The 19,964-nt window shown below is 38.1% G+C and overlaps 2 protein-coding genes and 1 long non-coding RNA gene across 4 annotated transcripts; all 3 read right to left on the bottom strand.

Moving 5' to 3' along the window:
• Positions 1-4,928: 4,928 nt before the first annotated feature.
• LOC103156090 (pentraxin fusion protein-like) lies at positions 4,929-6,895 on the bottom strand. Its single transcript, XM_007578007.2, has 3 exons — positions 6,731-6,895; positions 6,570-6,636; positions 4,929-5,759 (listed from the first exon to the last, which is right to left on the bottom strand). Exons 1-3 carry the CDS (start codon positions 6,878-6,880, stop codon positions 5,149-5,151), a joined length of 828 nt encoding a protein of 275 aa, XP_007578069.2. The 5' UTR covers positions 6,881-6,895; the 3' UTR covers positions 4,929-5,148.
• Positions 6,896-8,771: 1,876 nt separating this feature from the next.
• Positions 8,772-19,964, bottom strand: LOC103156089 (STIP1 homology and U box-containing protein 1-like). 2 transcript variants are annotated; one of them, XM_016664053.1, is made up of 8 exons: positions 19,698-19,964; positions 15,897-16,128; positions 14,391-14,589; positions 13,390-13,555; positions 13,133-13,208; positions 12,577-12,633; positions 12,144-12,260; positions 8,772-9,916 (listed from the first exon to the last, which is right to left on the bottom strand). In XM_016664053.1, exons 2-8 carry the CDS (start codon positions 16,008-16,010, stop codon positions 9,791-9,793), a joined length of 855 nt encoding a protein of 284 aa, XP_016519539.1. In that variant the 5' UTR covers positions 16,011-16,128; positions 19,698-19,964; the 3' UTR covers positions 8,772-9,790. The 2 variants fall into 2 exon arrangements, with proteins under 2 accessions (XP_016519539.1, XP_007578066.1); XM_007578004.2 differs by lacking the exon at positions 19,698-19,964 and adding an exon at positions 16,811-16,952.
• Positions 10,919-12,047, bottom strand: LOC107833822 (uncharacterized). Its single transcript, XR_001659593.1, has 3 exons — positions 12,013-12,047; positions 11,301-11,361; positions 10,919-10,991 (listed from the first exon to the last, which is right to left on the bottom strand). It is a non-coding gene; the product is annotated as an uncharacterized LOC107833822 (long non-coding RNA).

The raw sequence follows: 19,964 nt of genomic DNA, 5'->3' as shown, positions 1-19,964 counted from the left end.
TATTGATGAAAAAGTTCTAGTTTCACTGGCAGATTATATCAGCATTAAGTGATTAGTTTTTGGTTTAAATACCTGAAATAAAGCCAAACTGATGGAGTTTTATCCGGAGTTTTCTCTTCATGCTATTTTTTATTTTAACGCTTTTATGAGGCATGGTGGTGAAACCTTAAACTGCTGCTGCGCCAGTTACTCAGCAGGCTGTTGCTAGGCAACCAAAGTTTGGGGGAACTTGACACTTGTTTGGTTGCTAGGCAACCAAAGAGCAAGTGAGATGGTTGATTCCTCCAACTTTTCAGTTTCAGATTATCTTTGTCATTTAACATAACATTAAAATTATGATGCATCTTAGGCCACAAACAGAAACTATACTATGGATAAACTATAAAAAATTATAAAAAGAAGTATAAAGTGGAATAACATCAAGATCAAAGGGGAGGCTGTATAAGTGGAAACATTTGCAATTTGTGCAATGAATTTTCAGCAAGAAACCTTGGCCTACATCCCCCAGAATGCTGTGTGGTTCTGTATTTCAGTTCAGTGTATTCTCTCTATATAAATGTTATGGTGATATGTATTATTCATTTATTGTCCAGCCCTACTGGTTCCCAAACTTTGATTAAGTGAATTTTACATCTTTGATTCATCCAAACAAAGATCCGCCGTCTCTCTCATGAACAAAAGCAGATTGAATAATACCCACAATCTCACTTTAATGGGCTAAAATTTCTGCAAGAAAGCTCTAAAAAAATTATCCATCTGTTCAGTGCACACAGCTCACCCTGATAGCTCGTAGCACTGTCTTACATATGCAAATATGTTTTGCCTGGAAATCTATTAGAAGTTGCTCGAAGGAATCCAGAACGGCGCTCCTTCTGTCCGCCTGGCGCGGGCGGGCGGGACTCCCTCCCGCCGTCCGTCTCCTGTCGCGTGGAAAACATCTTCACCAGCTCCGCTCGCGTGGACACGCAGCCAGGCAGCGGGCGCCGCCTCGCCGCAGACAGCTTCCACCACCATGGGCCAATATGCAGATCTGATGGCGGCCCGGTCCGCCAGCGGAACAACGAGGCCCTGCAACTGTTTGCTCAGTTGGATAATACATGCAGCATAAGGACACGGGGGATAATTATGAATCTGTAAATTTCTCCTTATGCTAAGTACCTAAAAGTCCCAACTGGGTGCAGAAGCTAAATTAATATAGGCACCTCTAAAGGAATCCACAATTAGTTGTAATAGTCTTTATTTGAGAAACATTCATTTAAAGGAGTTGTTGTGCAAAATTCACTTTTTGGATGTTTTTCTATTTCTGTTTGGGTTTCAACTGATAATAAAGCCCAACAGTTTTTGGCTAGAAGTTAATATTATTTAATGTCTGGAAAATGAGCCATTTCAAAAACTTCCAGAATGTAACATCACAAATCAGCAGGCGCTGCTCGTTACCTAGCAACCCAACCTGAGCTCCAGCATGTTTGGTCAGCTGGTTTTACCTGTATGCTGCTGGAAAAGACGGTGTTTGTCCAGAAACTACTTGCTGCGTTCTGGTTGGTTGTGCAGGAGGATCCACTTCTGCTTTTCAAGGATGTATGGTTGTAAATGAGCATCTATATAACGACACATTTGAAAACGTTGACTCAGTTTGCCTTAATCTGGACGTTTTCCAGTGACAGTCTGTGCAGAAAAAACTCAGGGGATGAAATTTCTGACTTTCAAACTCAGAAATTTCCATGTTTTCATTGAAAACATTTTTTGTTTTATTTTTAGCAAATTTTCAACTTTTCTTTGCAAAGTTTCTGTTTTTTTGTAAAACATTTCTGCGATTGATTTCAGTTTTTCTAGCAAATATCTTACTTTTGAAACTCAGAAATGTTCATTTTTTCCAGTTTTTTGGCAGAAATTTCCTCCTTTTTCAGTCTAGAATGGCATTAATATACAGTCACAGATTCATAGAATAAATTGTTTCAGCGGGGATTATTGCTGCTTTTGGGCAGAGATGTGAAAACGTTAGATGAAGCTCTGTGTGTGTCACTGCGTGCGCACCAGAGGGCTGAGGAGGGAAGATGGGGCAGATGGTCCATAAAGGTGTTACCACACAGTGAGTGGGCAGCGCGATTGATGCATTGCAACATCCAAGAAGGTGGAACATTTGGCTGCTGACCCGCAGTCAGAGCTCGTCGGCCCGGCCTTCTCCTTATTTAGCTGCAGCCAGAGAGCCGACGGCTGATTCGCTCAGAGTAAACACTCTCTGAACAGCAGCACTTCCCGCCCCAGAGGAAAACCCGCGCTGGAAAAACTTCCTCATCTCTGCAAGGAGGTCAGCAGGCTGGTGCAGGCCGGGCGGGATGACACAGCGAGGAGATCTGACCCTGAGAAAGCTCTGACCCGCTTCCGCCCCAAACCAGATCCACGAGCCCCAAACCAGATCCACGGGCCCCAAACCAGATCCACGGGCCCCAAACCAGATCCATGAGCCCTGATTTCTGCAAGGACTGGGTTTGGTACAATACCCTTAGAAATTTCTGTTTCCTTCTGCACCGATTGTCACTGGAACATAAATCACTTCAACTTGACTGGTGGGATTTATAAAGATGCTCTGCTGCAAAAAACAAATGTATGCACTGTAAAAACAGAAAATCTTACCAAGTAGTTTCTGTTGAAAATATATTTGTACAACTGAAATAAAACAAAACTGACTTACATAGAACTTGCCAGCAAGTCACAGGATCTAATTGTAATGTTTTGTGTATATAAATTAAAAAGCAGCTTCACTGGCAGAAAATTTACAATAAAATAAGATGTTGCCATTTTTTAATACTTTCGATCAATATTCAAAAATGAATGACTTAAATCAAGTTCCTATATCTATCTGGCTGTAAAGTTACTTTTAAGTCAGTTTTGTCTTGTTTTCAGCAGGCTACGATATTTCTACTGAACTAAAAAGATATTTTGTAAGATTTTGTGTTTTTGGAATTCCGCTGGGGTTGCTAGGTAACGGGCGGGGCTTGCCTGGGGTTGCTAGGCAACGGCGCTGTGCAAGTGTAACATGACTCAACCATTGGGAGGTTTTTGAACGGCTCATTGTCCAGACTCCAAAAAACATGAAATTAATGGCTGTTTGTTGTTTATTTAATATGATTGATTGTAGAAACAGTTGAAACAAACAACTGCTTCTACAAACAAACATAAAAGTAAAAATATTTTACTTTTTTGTCATTTTTTGTTCTTGGTTGGATGTGTCTAATGTGACATTTCAGAAATATGTTCATTAGCTCACTTGTCCCTGCTGTAGAATACAAGACATTAACGGTCAAAAATTATAATCTTTTTTTTTGTTGTTGTTTTTGTTTTTGTTTATTATCTAAAAGATTGGTTCTGGAAAAGTTTGAAAAACTTACCTTGATGCTTGAATTTTACTGTGGGATTTTTATGAAAAAGCAGCTTGTAGAGTTCAAAGATGAACTAATTTAATTTAATGACAAACGTTGTTGGCTCCACATGATGAGGTTTCATTTCAGGCTCTTACATCAGCTGGAGAAACCAAAGGCAGCGACGGTTTGGAACCAGACCTGCTGTAAACAACAATCAATGCTGCGCAGCACATCATACATTTAATATTAACATTATATATACATATTTTATTAGGAGGCAGTTTGATCAAAACAAATGTATAATTCCATCTGGACTGTTTTATTGAATAGCATTTTTTTTTTTTTTAAGGTTAAAAGATATTTTTAAACATTTTTTTGTTATTCTACTTTTTAATGTCTTTGCATACATAAAATGAAAAGATTCGTTCCAGTTTGTATAAAAACACTTTTTTAAGTCATGGTGCCAGTTTTTGTTACACATGCAGACTGGATGAAAGGTCATTATTTTATGAGGCCGAGTCCAGAGTGCCCTCCTGTGGATGCCTCTGGTATGACAGCCTCAACAGCACAGTGACAAACACAACATTTTGAATAAAATCAAAGTTTTAGAAATTATTTTATTTTTATCTTTTACAGATTCAAAAAAAATAATGAAAAGTTAAGTTAATGTTTAGCAGATGGTATTTAGTACAGCAGCTCTCAGAGACACAGTTTATTAACCTGCCAAATATTAAAGTCAGAATATAAGCGGGGTTGTTCAACATGCGGCCCGGGGGCCATTTGTGGCCCTTGGAGTGATTCTAACTCCAAACATCCATCCATTAAACTTGGTTAGATAACACTGCTGTTTTAGAGGAAGGAGTGGCCGATTCTGGTTTGATATGATCTGGAGTAGAAATTAAATAGTTTAATAATTATTTAGCTTGGTGCTAAATAATTAGCTCAATATTTAGCTTGCTAACAATGACCTTTACTATCAATGACTCTTTAGAGGTTATTAGGAAATTGGTAAACATTGAACAAATGAAGCATTAATGGAGTTTAAAACGTTTCACGACTTTTCCAATCATTAGTCATAAACCTGCAGTTCGAAAATCTGAGATTAAAGACCAGAATATTCAAGTAAAGATTAAAAGTGTTGTGTTAATCTCAAAGTTACCAAGTGAAGAAAATCTGAAATACAAAAACTAAAAGGCAGAGATCAAAATTTAAATTTGAGAATGTTTGTGGCAATTTGGTAGATGTTTCTGTTTTTCTGTTTCTGTTACTGTAGAAAAATGTTAAATATTTCAGGGCGGCCTTGTTTTTTTCTAGAAAAACTCTGGGATTACTGTAAACATTTCTGAGATTCTTCTAGAAGATTTTTGACTTTCAAACTCAGAAGTGTCCATGTGTTTTCTGTAAAATTTCTGAGATTAATCTAAAAAAATTCAGATTTTTTTCTAGCACACCTTTAACTTTTCAAACTGAGAAATTTTCAAGTTTTTTCTTAAAAATTGATGCGATTAATTCCCAAATTTCTGGGGGGTTTCTCGCAAATTTTAAAACTTTTGAAAGTTTTTTCTGTAACATTTTTTTTTAGATTAATCTTAAAATTTCTGAGTTTTCCAAGTCAGTTTTTGCCTTTTGAAGCTGAGTTTTGGTGTAAATGTCCCCCTGTGTGTTTTCATTCCACCCAGACCGGTCCTGATCCTCCTGCGTACCACCACAGGGCCGGCGCCAGCAGCCGCAGTGCGGCGCTGCCCTCCACAGCCGGGCCTCGGCCCGCCGGGTCCCCCGCATCGCGTCAGTCGTCGTCCACCACCAGCACGTTGCCGCTCAGCTCGTACTCCAAGCTGGCCCAGTCGAAGATGTTCCCCTTGGGGACTTTGTGTCCGTAGTGCCAGGCCTGGATCATGCTCCGAGAAAGCACAAAGTCCCACATGTTGACGTCCGTCATCTCGCCCACGAAGCTCTGCGTGGCCTCCAGGCCGCCCAGGTGTTTGTCCGGGTCCTGGCCCAGCAGCACGGTGCCCTTGGGCCTCACGCTGTGGCCCGGTTTGTACACCTGGTAGGTGCTGCGCCTGCCGTCCGCCCAGAAGGCGGCCAGGCCGGAGCGCGACTCCCAGGTGAGGCAGAGGCTGGTGCGGAAGGTGCTGAGCGGCGGCAGGCGGAAGAAGACGCCGTCGCCGCTCAGGTAGAAGGAGACGCGGCCGTCCTTCTCGCGCCACACGTTGAGCTCGTCGTAGTCGGCGGTGCGGTAGGCGAACAGGATGATCTGGCGCTCCTCAGGCAGCTCGGTGGCCACCCGCATGCAGAGCGTGAAGGCCCGCAGCGCCATCTCCTTCTGCGGGATCAGAGCCACGAAGCTGAAGTCCGTCTCATACGGGAAGACCAGGACCTTCTCGCTGAGGCCCACTGCAGGTACCAAACAGCATCATTAGAGGAAACCTTCACAAAAATCTGGTTTATTTTTACAGAATTAGTACAGAAGAGGATTAGCACCACTGAAAATAAATGAATTCTGACTTTAATCTCAGAATTTGGACTTTATTCTTTTCAGATCGAAAGTCAGAAAAGTGGAAATTTGTAAGTTTGATTTGTTAATATTTACTTGAAAAGTCCCAGAGAAAAAAATGTCAGTTTTTGATTTGATTACAGTCGGTTTTGAGATTAAAGTCAGAATCTCAATTTTTCTGTAAATTATGAAAACATTTCTGAGCTTGAAAATTTGTCAGTTTGCTAAAAAATAATATCTGAAAATTTGAGATTAATCAGAATTTTTCTGGAAAAAACTTCTACATTTACAAATTCCAAAATATGCTAGAAAAAACTCAAATGTTGAGATTAATCCCACTTTAATCTCAGAGTTTTGATCTCTGATTAAAGTCAGCATTTTCTGAAAAAACAGAGATCTAAGTTTAAAGTCAATTATTTTTGTTTTGACCCTAATCCTCCTCCGTAGTTTAAACTGTCACCATCTCATGTCGGTGAGACACGAAGCTCCTTTCCATCAGGAAAAAGTTAGTTTTTTTCTTATTTCAAGTGTATTAAGACATTTTCACTAGAAACTAGACGACACACAGATTTAGTGTTTTTGCCGTTTAAACGTCTTCAATAAAGCATTAATGCATTAATGTTTATTATTTCATTTGAAGGATGTTGGATTCATCTGATCACCCAAAGCTTAAAGAACCATTTTACCAAAACCAGTTTCAAAGTGTCTACCTTGTGTGGCGAAGGAAGGGGTCCAAGAAACGAGCAGAACCGTTACCATGGTTACAGCGTTGACGCCCTATGAACACACACATCTCATCCAGATCAGATAAACAAATTAGGACAAATTAAAAACAACCCCCAAATTTAGTAAAATAAAAATGTGTTTTTACCATTTTGAAGCGGTTCGTTTGTCCTCCAGCAGCTCGGTCTGCTGCCCTCATCAGCAGTGGGAACCGGAGCTCTTCCCCACTGGTACCGAGTGATGATGTCAGCGCCATGACAATGGACCCGGTGTGTGAGCCCGGCTCACCGGCGGTCATTTCACCCAGAACCAGACACTTCAGACATAACCGTTTTCAAAATATCTCCATACATTCGTCGACTGACTGGGATTTGATTAGAAAAACACCTGGAGCCTCGCATTAGCATTAGCATTAGCTTTTCTACTAAAACATATCAGGGCCAAACAAAAAGGAGCAAATTTCCTCCAAAAAACTGAAGTTTTTAGATTAATTTCAAAAATGTTCTAAAACACATGAAAATGTTTGAGTCTGAAAAGTCAAAAATTTGCTAGAATAAAACTCAGAAACTTTGAGATGAATCTGAGGAATGTTCTAGAAAAAATTAGAAAATTTCCGAGATTGAAAAGTTGAAAATTTGCTAGTAGAAAATCAAGTTTTGAGCTTGATCTAAAATTTTCTCAAAAAATATTGGAAATTTCAAAGTTTGAAAAATCAAACTTTGATTTTAGATTAATCTAAAATCAGATTTTTTAGATTAATCTAAAATCAGATCAAAATATCAGATCTGATATTTTGAGATCAAATTGATCTCAAAATTTCAGATCTGAGAAATTTTCTAGAAAAAACAAGACAATTTCTGAGTATGAAATGTTGAAGATTTGCTAGAATAAAACTCTAAAATAAAACTCAGACATTTTCTAAAAAAAAAAAAAAAAAACTGGAAATTTCTGTTTGAAAAGTTCAAATTTTGCCTGGAAAAACTCAGAAATGTTCTAGAAAACGATGTTTTCCGAGTTTGAAAACTCAGAAATGAGCTCGGCTGGTGGAATAGAGTAACTGGCTTGCTCTGTGGTTGCCTAGCAACGACCTGCTGAGTAACTGGTTTATAGTTTTGCCATTTTGCCTCGTGACTGGAGAGAAAGGNAAAAAAAAAAAAAAAAAAAACCTGGAAATTTCTGTTTGAAAAGTTCAAATTTTGCTTGGAAAAACTCAGACATGTTCTAGAAAACGATGTTTTCCGAGTTTGAAAACTCAGAAATGTTTAGGCTGGTGGAGTAGAGTAACTGGCTTGCTCTGTGGTTGCCTAGCAACGACCTGCTGAGTAACTGGTTTATAGTTTTGCCATTTTGCCTCGTGACTGGAGAGAAAGGTGGATAAACAGGAAACGCGTTTGGTAATATTTCAAATGAAAACAGAGCCAGGCATTCATGTTATCAACATATCTACATTTAATACAGTTTATTAATTTCTAGGATTTCTCCAGACAAAGAAAAGAATCCTAACTTTTCATGAACTAAAATCTGAGCAACACCAGCAACTTATGTACAAAGCCTGAACCTCGGCACAAAAACCGGCCGGCCGACGGGCCGAACTCACCAGACACATTCAGCTGTAAACTACCAAGCACTGGACTGGAAACTCCTTTTATTCACTGCAAAAACACAAAATCTAAACATTTTTAGTTTAGTTTCTGCTGCAAATGTCACAAAATAAGACAAAACAAGCAACTTTTTAGCAAAATATAGGAGCTTGATTTGAGTCAGAAACTCTTTAATATTGATGAAAAAGCTCAAATTTCATTAGTGGATTATTTCCCTTATAACAAGATATTTTTCTATAAGTGAAATAATCTAATAAAACTGGAACTATTTCATCTCAGTAAGGAATTATTCACTTAAAACAAGAAGTCATTTCTTCCTGAAAAGTTAGTTTTGTCTCATTTCAAGCATACTGAGAAGAAAGAAGAGTTGAGTCAATGATTCCTTAATACTGAAATATTTATAGTTCTACTGGATTATTTCATTTATAACATGAAAAATGGTTTATTACAATAATCTGCCAGATACATTTTAATTAACATTTCTGTCGATATTAACTAACCAAATGCTCTCATATGTTGCTGAAACGTTTTGTCGTATTTTATGTCTACTAAGACATTTACACCAGAAACTAAACCCAAAATATTTTCTGTTTGCAGTTTTATTACAGGGATGCTGGAAATCCAGCAAGCAAACACTTGGACTGAGGTATGGATGAAGATGTTCTAACTCTTCCAGCATGTTTTTATTTTTTATTTTAGGTGGCGGACGCTGGGGCAGTGGCCATCTGAACCTCAAGTCCTTTCTGATGGGGCAAAGATTTGTCCTAGTTCAAGGAAATGCACTTCATGCTTGATGCGATCCTCCTGGCGTTGGCGTCCAGAAACAGACAGACAGCTGAAAGTCTCAGGTTTAAACATTTAGGCGTTTCATATCCAGCAACATGGAAATGTTTTGTTTTAATGCAGCAATTCATCTTCTGATCCCAGTTTGAGGTTTTTCCCGAAACCTTAAACTGTTCTGATTAAAAAATAAGAAATATAGAAACCATACATTCAACTTATCTTAATTGTCTGCATCGGGGTGTGATTGATATGCAAAGGAGAAGAGATCTACTTAAATCTACTGACGTTTACAGTAAAGTGACGGGACAGGTGTGTAAGAGGCGCCACCTGCAGGAAGAAAGGGGTACTTGCTCCCTTTTCCTTTGAGTCAACAGCTTTTTGGCATTTTAGTGACTGATGGTCCGTTTTTCATGAAAAAATACATAAAATATACTTGGATGAAACATCAAATAAAACTCCAACGTCTTTATGGATCCCGACACAAAAAGTCTGATTCTTTCTTCCGTGTTTATAATCGGTGGAAACGCTGGACTGCGGCGCTTTCAGAGAACCAGAGAAAGCAGGTGGAGGGCGACAGACCTGGGCGCCATCTGGTCGCCCAATCTGAGACCCAAAAACAGCGTGACGAAGAGGAGGAGGAAGAGGAAGAGAGTGAACTTAAAGGGAGCAGCGGCGGCTAACACTGAGCCTCAGAGCCGGAGAGAGAAGATTTACTGCAGAAGAAGAAGAAGTGATTCTCCGGTTTGGTGGTCCGCAGTGAGGCTGTTCTGCTTCTCCACAGTCTGTGTCGTCCAGGCTCCGAACGGGGAAACGGGCCGGGCGCTTCAGTAGTCCTCCACCCAACCGTTCTCCTGGATGAAGGCGTCGATCACTTCCTTCATGGCCAGGTTGGGGATCAGCTGATCCTGGGTCAGGGGGCTCCGGGTCACGGGGTCGAAGTGGCCCACCCGCTGCAGAGCCACAAAATACAGCAGCATTACATCTGGGGCAGAAACCTTTCAGAACTGAAACGATTAATCACGATTAATCGATTATAGAAGTCGTCATCAATTCTGTTAGTAATGCAAAAATCAATAACTGGAGCTTGAAAAAAAGCTAATTGCTAAAAAAAAAAAAACACTTAAAACTAAATTATTTAATTTAATTGACTAATCATCAATTATTCTGATAAATCGTGATAATCATTAAATAACCCTAAGCTAGATTAGTAATTAATCACTAAAGCCCATTTGTCTAAAGTTCTACGCCAGCAGCTACGATTATTTACTCGTTAATTATTCTGACAATCAGAATCAAATACCACATTCTGCATATTTTTCATGATTAATTGATTATTGTAATAGTCTAATTTAGTAATTGATTAATTCCTAACCAGAATATAAAAACTCTTAAAGGCTATTTTTATTATCTTAAAATACAAAATATATTTTTTGTAAGATTTGGCTGAATTATTGCTGTAAGCAGCTGAAACAATCTGATTAATCAGTTATTGAAATAATCGTCAACTAATTTAGTAAATCGATTAATCGTTAACTGGACTATAAGACCATTTGCTTAAAAAACAATATTCTTAGAGCTGAGCTTTCAACTAATGATTATTTTAGTAACTGATTATTCTGACGATTAATCGGATTAAATGCCACATTCTGCATTCTAAAATAGTTTTTCTGTATCGGATTAGTACGAGCCGATACTAAACCTCAGATATCAAAAGTGGAAAAGGTTTTAGGTCTGTAAACAAAAGTCTCATTAAGAATCATCTGATAACCAACTAAATCCAAGCAACGGCCCAGCAGGAAGCGTTGAGCTGCAGGAAGCGCTTCTTCAGCTGCAGACGACGGAGCGTTCGCTGGAGGAAGTCCTGAAACCTCCAACATCAGACGATCTGCGTCTGTCGGGCGTTTCTACCTGCAGATGCTCCTCGATGTCTTTGCGGTCGTAAGTGATGCCGCTGGGTGTGATGCACGGCTCCCGCATCAGCTCAAAGCTGATCTTTCCACAAAGGTAATCTGGGATTTCTCGCTTCTGAAAGACGGAGAGAAAAACATGAGGGGATAAATGTGACGTTCAGCTCAAAATGATGACGATATGAACACGATAAAAGCTCCTTCTGCAGAGTTTAGGTTCATTAAATCCAGATCATCATCCGTCTGCTGACAGACGGTGCTGTGAAATAGTTTCCATGGTAACCATCGGTGCTAAAAGTAAAACTAAAGAGCACATAATGTTTACTGGATAAAGTCATGCTGGTTATAAAACTGTTCCCTTAAATCTGTTACAGGTTTGTGTTATCAATGAACACGATCAACAGGAAGTGAAAATCATTCTCCATACTCACTTTTCTTTTCTCATCCACCTGAGAGAAAAGCTCTTCCATCTCCATTAAATACTTCTCCTTCACATTAAGACGAAATAAAACCAGGCATTAACACTCAACAGCATTTTAAATATTTCATTTCTGCTGTTTTTAAAGGTTACGAAGAAATAAATAACAGGGATGAAACGATTAACGATGACTAATCAATTATTTCAACAATTGTCAACTCGTCTAATAACTGATTAATCACATTATGACAAAATTAAGAAGAAAATCAGACAATAATCAAAAGCATTTAAAACATTTCTGCCATTTTTAAAGGATAACAAATAATTCAGAAACAATTAACCACAATTCATCAATTTAAATAATCATCTACTAATTTAGTAATTGATTAATCACATTATGATGAATTAGGAAGAAAATCAGACATCAATACTCAGCATTTTTAAACATTATTTCTGTAAGTTAAAGGATAAAAGCAGTAGGGCTGAAACAATTAATTCTGATTAATTGATTATTTAAATAATCATCAACTAACTTTGCAATCGATTAATCACTTTATTATAAAAACAGGAGGAAGGAAATCAGACATCAGAACTCAACACATTTTAAAAAATATTTCTGCAAGGAAAGACAAAACATACGCATTTCTGCTTTTATTTTTAATTATGTCAGTTTTGGTCCTCCATACAGCAGCAGTCCTAGTAAATAAACAAAACAACTCACATGTTTAGATGAAATTTTTCCAGCATCGCCTCCATTTTGATTGTCATCCTGTTTCTCTTTGTATTCTTCAAGTTCTCTGTGAAAACACAACAAAGTCTCCAGGTTTAAACTCAGANGTCGGGCGTTTCTACCTGCAGATGCTCCTCGATGTCTTTGCGGTCGTAAGTGATGCCGCTGGGTGTGATGCACGGCTCCCGCATCAGCTCAAAGCTGATCTTTCCACAAAGGTAATCTGGGATTTCTCGCTTCTGAAAGACGGAGAGAAAAACATGAGGGGATAAATGTGACGTTCAGCTCAAAATGATGACGATATGAACACGATAAAAGCTCCTTCTGCAGAGTTTAGGTTCATTAAATCCAGATCATCATCCGTCTGCTGACAGACGGTGCTGTGAAATAGTTTCCATGGTAACCATCGGTGCTAAAAGTAAAACTAAAGAGCACATAATGTTTACTGGATAAAGTCATGCTGGTTTAAAAAACTGTTCCCTTAAATCAGTTACAGGTTTGTTATTGATCAATGAAGACGATCAACAGGAAGTGAAAATCATTCTCCATACTCACTTTTCTTTTCTCATCCACCTGAGAGAAAAGCTCTTCCATCTCCATTAAATACTTCTCCTTCACATTAAGACGAAATAAAACCAGGCATTAACACTCAACAGCATTTTAAATATTTCATTTCTGCTGTTTTTAAAGGTTACGAAGAAATAAATAACAGGGATGAAACGATTAACGATGACTAAGCGATTATCTAAACAATTGTCAACTAGTCTAATAAATGATTAATCACATTATGACAAAATTAAGAAGAAAATCAGACGTCAATATTCAGCATTTTTAAACATTATTTCTGTAAGTTAAAGGATAAAAGCAGTAGGGCTGAAACAATTAATTCTGATTAATTGATTATTTAAATAATCATCAACTAACTGCAATCGATTAATCACTTTACTATTAAAAACAGGAGGAAGGAAATCAGACATCAGAACTCAACACATTTTAAAAAATATTTCTGCAAGGAAAGACAAAACATACGCATTTCTGCTTTTATTTTTAATTATGTCAGTTTTGGTCCTCCATACAGCAGCAGTCCTAGTAAATAAACAAAACAACTCACATGTTTAGATGAAATTTTTCCAGCATCGCCTCCATTTTGATTGTCATCCTGTTTCTCTTTGTATTCTTCAAGTTCTCTGTGAAAACACAACAAAGTCTCCAGGTTTAAACTCAGAGTCTCCAGGTTTAAACTCAGAGTCTCCATGTTTAAACTCAGAGTCTCCAGGTTTAAACTCAGAGTCTCCAGGTTTAAACTCAGAGTCTCCAGGTTTTACTCTGGAGGTGAAGCGTGTCGTTCTGCTGCGTGTCCAGCCTCACCTCTCCTTCTCGGCCAGAATGAGTTTGGTCAGGTAGGCGTGAAGCTCGTTCTCCTGGTTGATGCGTTTGTCCTCGATGCTGTTCCAGCGCTTCTTCTTGGCGATGCGAAGCGCGCTCGGGATGTCGTCTCCGAAATTCAGCCTCTGCTCTTTTGCCAGGTTATAAGCTACACATGGCATCAAAAGGATGAAGTAAATGTGTTCAGGCAGAATGCTAAAGCTAACAGCTCAACCGAAAGCTTGTGAGAAAAATAAAATCAACCCAAGCAGCCAAGTTTTATTTACAGCTGGATGCACCGAATCAGATGATTTTTCTCTGAATAAATCAGTGATCAGCCAAATATTGATAAATGATCAATTTTTTTTTTTTCATGAACATTAGGCCTGAAACAATTCAAAAATTGTGCGAAGACTCAAACTAAGACCATTTACTGAAAGAACATAGAGCAGCAATTAAACCAAAAAGAAAACAATTTGTACGTAAATATGTAACTATCTGCCCAGAATGTATCAAGTTTCATAGTTTGATCAAACATTCACTAAAGGAGAGCACTTTATAATTTGGACCCGTGTGATGACGTAATTTTTAAATATTAAATGTTTGATCATTTGCTGCGTCAGACTGGCGACGGGTCCAGGTGACCCGGACAGGAGAGGCACCAGCACCTCCTGACCCCACGAGGGACCAGGATGTTAGAAAACGGGTGGATGTTTGATCATTTCATCAGTTACTCAGTTCTTGAGTCGACTTTTCACCAAATGCTTTTTACTCTTCCTTGAGTAATTTCTTGGACGGCTATTTTTTTACTTCCGACTAAAAACATGCTCAAGAAGCTCTCCTCTGACTTGAGTGTAGTTTTTGGGTCCTCTGAGTGCAGAACACTCAGATCTCTAACAGAAATGAGACAGGAAGTGAAAATGTTTTGTTTGCAACAGAGGAAACTGATGATGGTAATTATGCAACCCATTAAAAAGCGGTTTATTTCCGGCGTTTCCTCCGACCTTTCTGCAGGTTGCCGATGGCCTCGTCGTAGTTCTCCAGCTCCAGGTGACACTGGCCCAGGAAGAAGTGAGCCTTGACCGACTGACTGTCCAGCTCCAGCGCGTGCTTGCAGTCTGCCAGAGCTTTGTCGTACTGCTGCAGCTTCACGTGGCAGAGCGCCCGGTTGGTGTAGTACACCGCCACCGACGGATTACGGTTCTGCAGGTTGAAGGAAGCAGAGAAACTCAGCTGGACGCTACAGAAACACAACAGATCACTGAACTATTCCCACTAAGAGGAAGTTATGCAGATACCATCATTCTGGTAAATACTGTGATGACATCATCAGCTACATAGAGTTTCACCATCAGTCGTGGTATTCTAAACAGTCTGTGGTGATGATGAGAGGTTATTATTAGGACTGAACAGTATATTGTAAATATATTAACTATGCTACTCTGCATGCCACCAATTATTGTGACAAACGACAGTGTTGTCATTTTGAGACCAGGCTTGTTGCAATAAATCAATTAATCACAGGATAATTCAAATGAGCTCAATAATTTCCATTTACATGATTTATCATTTTTCTCTTTCTCCCAAAAAGTCTCCAGTCTGATGTTTGGGTCTCAACCAGCTCTTATTTTGAAGGACAATTTTGTTTCCAGAGACTTCATAATTCACTTTATTTATAGTTTTGTTTGTTTATTTTTAATATTTAAAATGCCTTCCAGTGTTAAACGATCTTTGAGATCATTATGCCTTTATTACCGTTATATTACTGAAAATGGTCTCAAAACAACATCAGTAGTCCTGGCAACAAATTCTGGACCATTTATAGTTATCGTTTCAGGCCTAATGACTGTTAGGAATATTGTTTCCCTTCATTTTCACAAAAATGACCTACTTATTGGTAGAGAACCCAAGAATTATACTGAAGTAAGAGTAACACCACTTCAACATGTTTTTACTCAAATCAGAGTAAAAACTCAACTCAAGTACTGAGTAACTGATCAATTATCAATCATTTAATATTTAAAAATGACATCTTCAGTCAGATGGACCAAAATATAAAATTAAGTGAAAACTTTAGCATTTTAAGGACCAAAATGACAATAATTCATATAAGTAACAAGAAATAACAAAATCAAACAAAAAATGTTTTCAAATAAGTTTCTTTCAATAAAAAACTTATTTGAAAACATTTTTAAAAAACTGCAGGTCTGTGTCTGGCGAAGTTTTTTTTAAAAAAATATGTTTGTTTTTCCTTCAGTGGGTAGAAACAGCAATTTTACTCAAGTAAGAGCAGAAATACTTCAGAATAAAATACTCAAAGTACATTGTAGTAAATATACTTCTAAAAGTATATTTTATCAAAGGTTACTCAAGTAAATGTAATTGAGTAAATTTAACTGCCCAACTCTGCTTATTGCTGCTTATTACATAAACATCGTCGGATTTTGTGGTTTTGTTGTGATAAAAATGTAAAAATCTGCATGAATGTGTGTTTGGTGGAACAGACTCACGATAGCTTTGCTGTAACATGAAGCAGCCTCCTGGTATTTGCGGCAGAGGAACAGCCGGTTCCCCTGCTCCTTCAGCTCCTGCGCGGTGGAGCTCTTCTCGGGGCTGCCGGCCATCTTCTCCACCGGCTCCGCGGGGCCCGCCTCGCCCTGCTTCCCAATCCTGTTCCCCGTCTCTCCGGCTGGCTAGGTGGCAGGTGTCGGAATGTCCTGCCCGCCCTGGATCGCACACAGACTGGGGGACAATGAAGACACAATGCTGGTTAGCATCCGCTGCAACGCACCTGCAATGCGTGTCTCTGGGTGCCACGCAATGCCACGCCACCCACACGGCGTTACTTTAACTCGCTGACTGTGCAGACTGATGGACAACACGGCGAGGCAGCTGAATTAACTGTTCACAACACGAGCATCAGTTAGATTAAATGGGCAGCTAGCCATCTGGATAACATAACAACCCCCCAACACTTTCAATGTGTCTTATTGACATTAAAATTGGGTTAAATTTGCAAACAATAACTCATTTGCGCATTATTATCATGGATGTTATAGCTACTGAAGTTGTCATCACATACAGAATAGAGGCAACGCCGCTAACTTTAGTTAACCTGGAGACAACACACCGATGCTAAGCTAACTTAGCTAGGCTATGTCGGTTAGAATCTGAGTTCGGCTTCAGCTAGCTCTTCCGGTTCTGATTATACTGACACAATTCACCATTTAAGATCCACGTCATGAGCTTATACCGCTCTCCATCCGAGAAAATCGGTACCAGAACCTCGCTTTTAGGCGTTTTTCACCACAACGCCGCTAGGCAGCCTCAAAACAGACATAAGCTAACGCTAAGTTAGCCCACACCCGCTCGGGTCCGTTTAAGTTCGGATTTGTTCCGATAATCCATCGGGTCGGAACCTTACCTTTTAGGGTGAATCTCACATTCAGGTGGATGTGGATTTATAAGTGCTCATATAAAATATTGTTCTGGAGATTTCTTCATTCGAGCTGTCATGACAGGTTGTTGTTATACTGACGTCAAACGTTTTAAGGCGACGTCAACGGAAGCCGAGAAGAAGCGCAGTTTAAAAATAGGTTAAAGTTTTAAAACGTCATGAAATTTATATTTTAATTTTATATATAAAGGACAGGTCAGTTTATTCTTTTATGGGTCCTTGCATATTTTGATACATACATTCTTTTCCAGAAACTACTAATAAAAAACAAACAATATATCAATAAGTACGCTGCTTTACCATGTTATATATGGAGGACCAAAATTGATATTAAAAAATAAAAGCAGAAATATATATTTTTTGTTTTTTCCTTTTTCTTATACACTCATTTTTGTCAATACACAAATGTATTTTGTCAATACATTTGTGTATTGACACAATGAAAAAAACATGTTTTTTCATACATTGTGTGAAAAAACACAATTAATGTGTTTTTTCACATACATTGTCACAACATACATATTGTTGACAATGTATGTGAAAAGGAAAATACAAAAATTCTATAGATTTTTTTTATTGACAATTCATATATAGGAAAAAGGGGGAAAATACTTTTATTTTTAAATCAGTTTTGGTCTGCCATACTTTTTCCTTATGCATATGGAGGGTCAAAACAGTCATAATTAAAAATAAGAGCAGAAATATGTATTTCTGCTTTTCCTTACACATGAATTGTCATTAACAAATATACATTTCTTGTTTTTTCCTCTTTTTCATAAACATATTTTTGGTCAAAAATGCATGTGTAAGAAAAAGGAAAAAGCAAATATATGTATTTTAACAAAAATGTGTGTATAGAGAAATCGAAAAAACAAAATATATATATTTTTAACAACAATGTATGTATGTATAAGCAAAGGAAAAACAAAAAAATACATATTTCTACTTTTAGTTTTAATTATGTCAGTTTTGGACCTCCATAGTAGATAGCCAGGAATGTTGTTCACACGTCTTTTGGTTGATTATTTGGTTGACTGTTTTATTTAAATACATTTAATAAATATATTTAAATAAAACAGATATAAGTGGAAAGAAAACCCCTAACCACAAATATAAAAAAGGAATGCAAAGTAATCACCAGCAGATGGCGCTGTGAAACAGGTTTAGCGTCCAGTAGTGGACAGTTTACAGTAATCAATAAGCTACACAGGACAGAGTTGACAATGTCTTTCACCTAAAAATAAAAAATAAAATAAAAACATTCCTGATTTCTCAGCAGAAAGAAAATCGTTCATCAGATTCTTTAAAAATTTGCTACGATTATATGATAATGAGTTTATCTCAGAGTCCTGCCACCCACAGAGAGATTTGTAGACACAAAGATCCTCCAAGTTTAACGATGGAGGAATTAGCAGGACTGTGGTTGTGTACAGAGTCGCGTCTCTGTGGGAAGATTAGGGCGCATCCTCTGAGCAAACACCCAGATAAATGAGGACCGGGGGGTTCCCCAGCTGTGTTTACCTTTACACACAGCTAATCTGTTAGCCACAGCCACACAAAGACCTTCACTCACTGCTGGAAACATTGAAAACTATCTATGCAGCTCACAAAATCAGAATTTTAAAAAGCTCTTTCCAGACATTTTGAGAAACATAAAATCTTATGTGCATTCAGAAGCTTTCAAACCCACTAAGTTTTTACTCATTTTTCTGAGGATTCAGCCATTTTATTTTTATACGACAGAGCAGCAAAAACTACAACAGTGAAGCATAAGAGAAAGGATGCAGTTTTTTAATGTTTTTTTGTTGTTGTTGCATTTTTTTTTTTTTTAATAGAGAGCTGAAAAGGGCTCATTTAAATCCAGCCTCTTTTATTTTGGTGTCCCAAAATAAAATTAGTGGAGCCCAGTCTCAGTTTCAATGCAGCAAACAAAAACCTCTTTTTCACTCGACTCGGTTTTACAGTTTTTCTATGTCTGCACAATTAATAGGCAAGAGACTTTTTTGACCATGTATCATCATTTTAGTCATATTTTCTAACTTGGATAAATTTGAGTGTTTAATGGATTTAATCGAGGTAGGTACTGAGGAAAGGTCAACACCCTTTAACAAGGTCTGCATAGTTATGAGGAAGCTCCTGTTATTCTGTTATCCTGTTATTCAGACAAAATGAGCCACAAAAAAAAAATAAAAAGATTAAACTGAAACGTGTTGGGAAAAAAATTAACTCACCAGGACGGTGGTGGCAGAGTAATGCTGCGGGAGTGCTTTTATTCACTCAGGGACAGGGAAGCACACGGAGCGACGTTTTGTTCAAATTACTTTTTGATTATCTTTTTGTAACCAAAAAAAAAAATAAGAATTTGGATCTGATTTTGTTTTTTCCCCAGATTTCAAAGAAATTTTGTTAAGTTTAAAGTAGTTTTAAATAAAAAAGAAGAAAAAAACAGTTCAAGTCAGTTGATAAGAATATTGCAAAAATACACGGGAAGATTTGCCACTGGAGCAACCAGTAAGCACAATGACGTCACTTCCTCTTTGTGAATGAAAACTCCTTACACTTAATTATAGATTTTATTTTTTACTGTATCAGACGCAAGCATCATTTTGAACATGTGTTCAAGCTTACTTACCAGAGTCACGGAGAAACACCAAAATATAAATATCATACAAATCCCCATATTTTCATTTCGATTTCTGTAGGAAAATGTTACAATCAAGGGAACACGACAACATTTTGACATTAATCTCCGAAATTTTCTAGTAGAAACAACTCAATACGCCGTTGTAAAAAAAAAAAAAACTCTAAGCATAACAGAAACATACATTAAACACAGTAATGACGTTTTGCTTACATTTAAAAGTCAGTCTGTCTTTAACTCTTCCGTCTTAACCGTCGCCGCTAACAGCTAACGGCTAACGGCTGCGGCAGCTGGCCGAGTTTCCAGTAACCATGGCAACCTGACCAGGAAGTTGTCTGATTCCTTTGGCGCAGCTAAAAAGCTGTCACTTCCTGATTGAGGGTGCTCTTTCTTTCTCTCCGTCTGTGTTGTCGGGGTTTTTTTCTTCCATTTGGCAGAGCTTCACGCTGCCAAGTGCCAGAAATGCTTCAGCAGAGAAAA

The sequence above is a fragment of the Poecilia formosa genome, unplaced genomic scaffold, assembly GCF_000485575.1.
Source record: "Poecilia formosa unplaced genomic scaffold, Poecilia_formosa-5.1.2 Scaffold463, whole genome shotgun sequence".
NCBI lineage: Eukaryota > Metazoa > Chordata > Actinopteri > Cyprinodontiformes > Poeciliidae > Poecilia > Poecilia formosa.
Note: the sequence above shows the minus strand (reverse complement) of the source record. Positions and strands in the feature narration are given on the sequence as shown.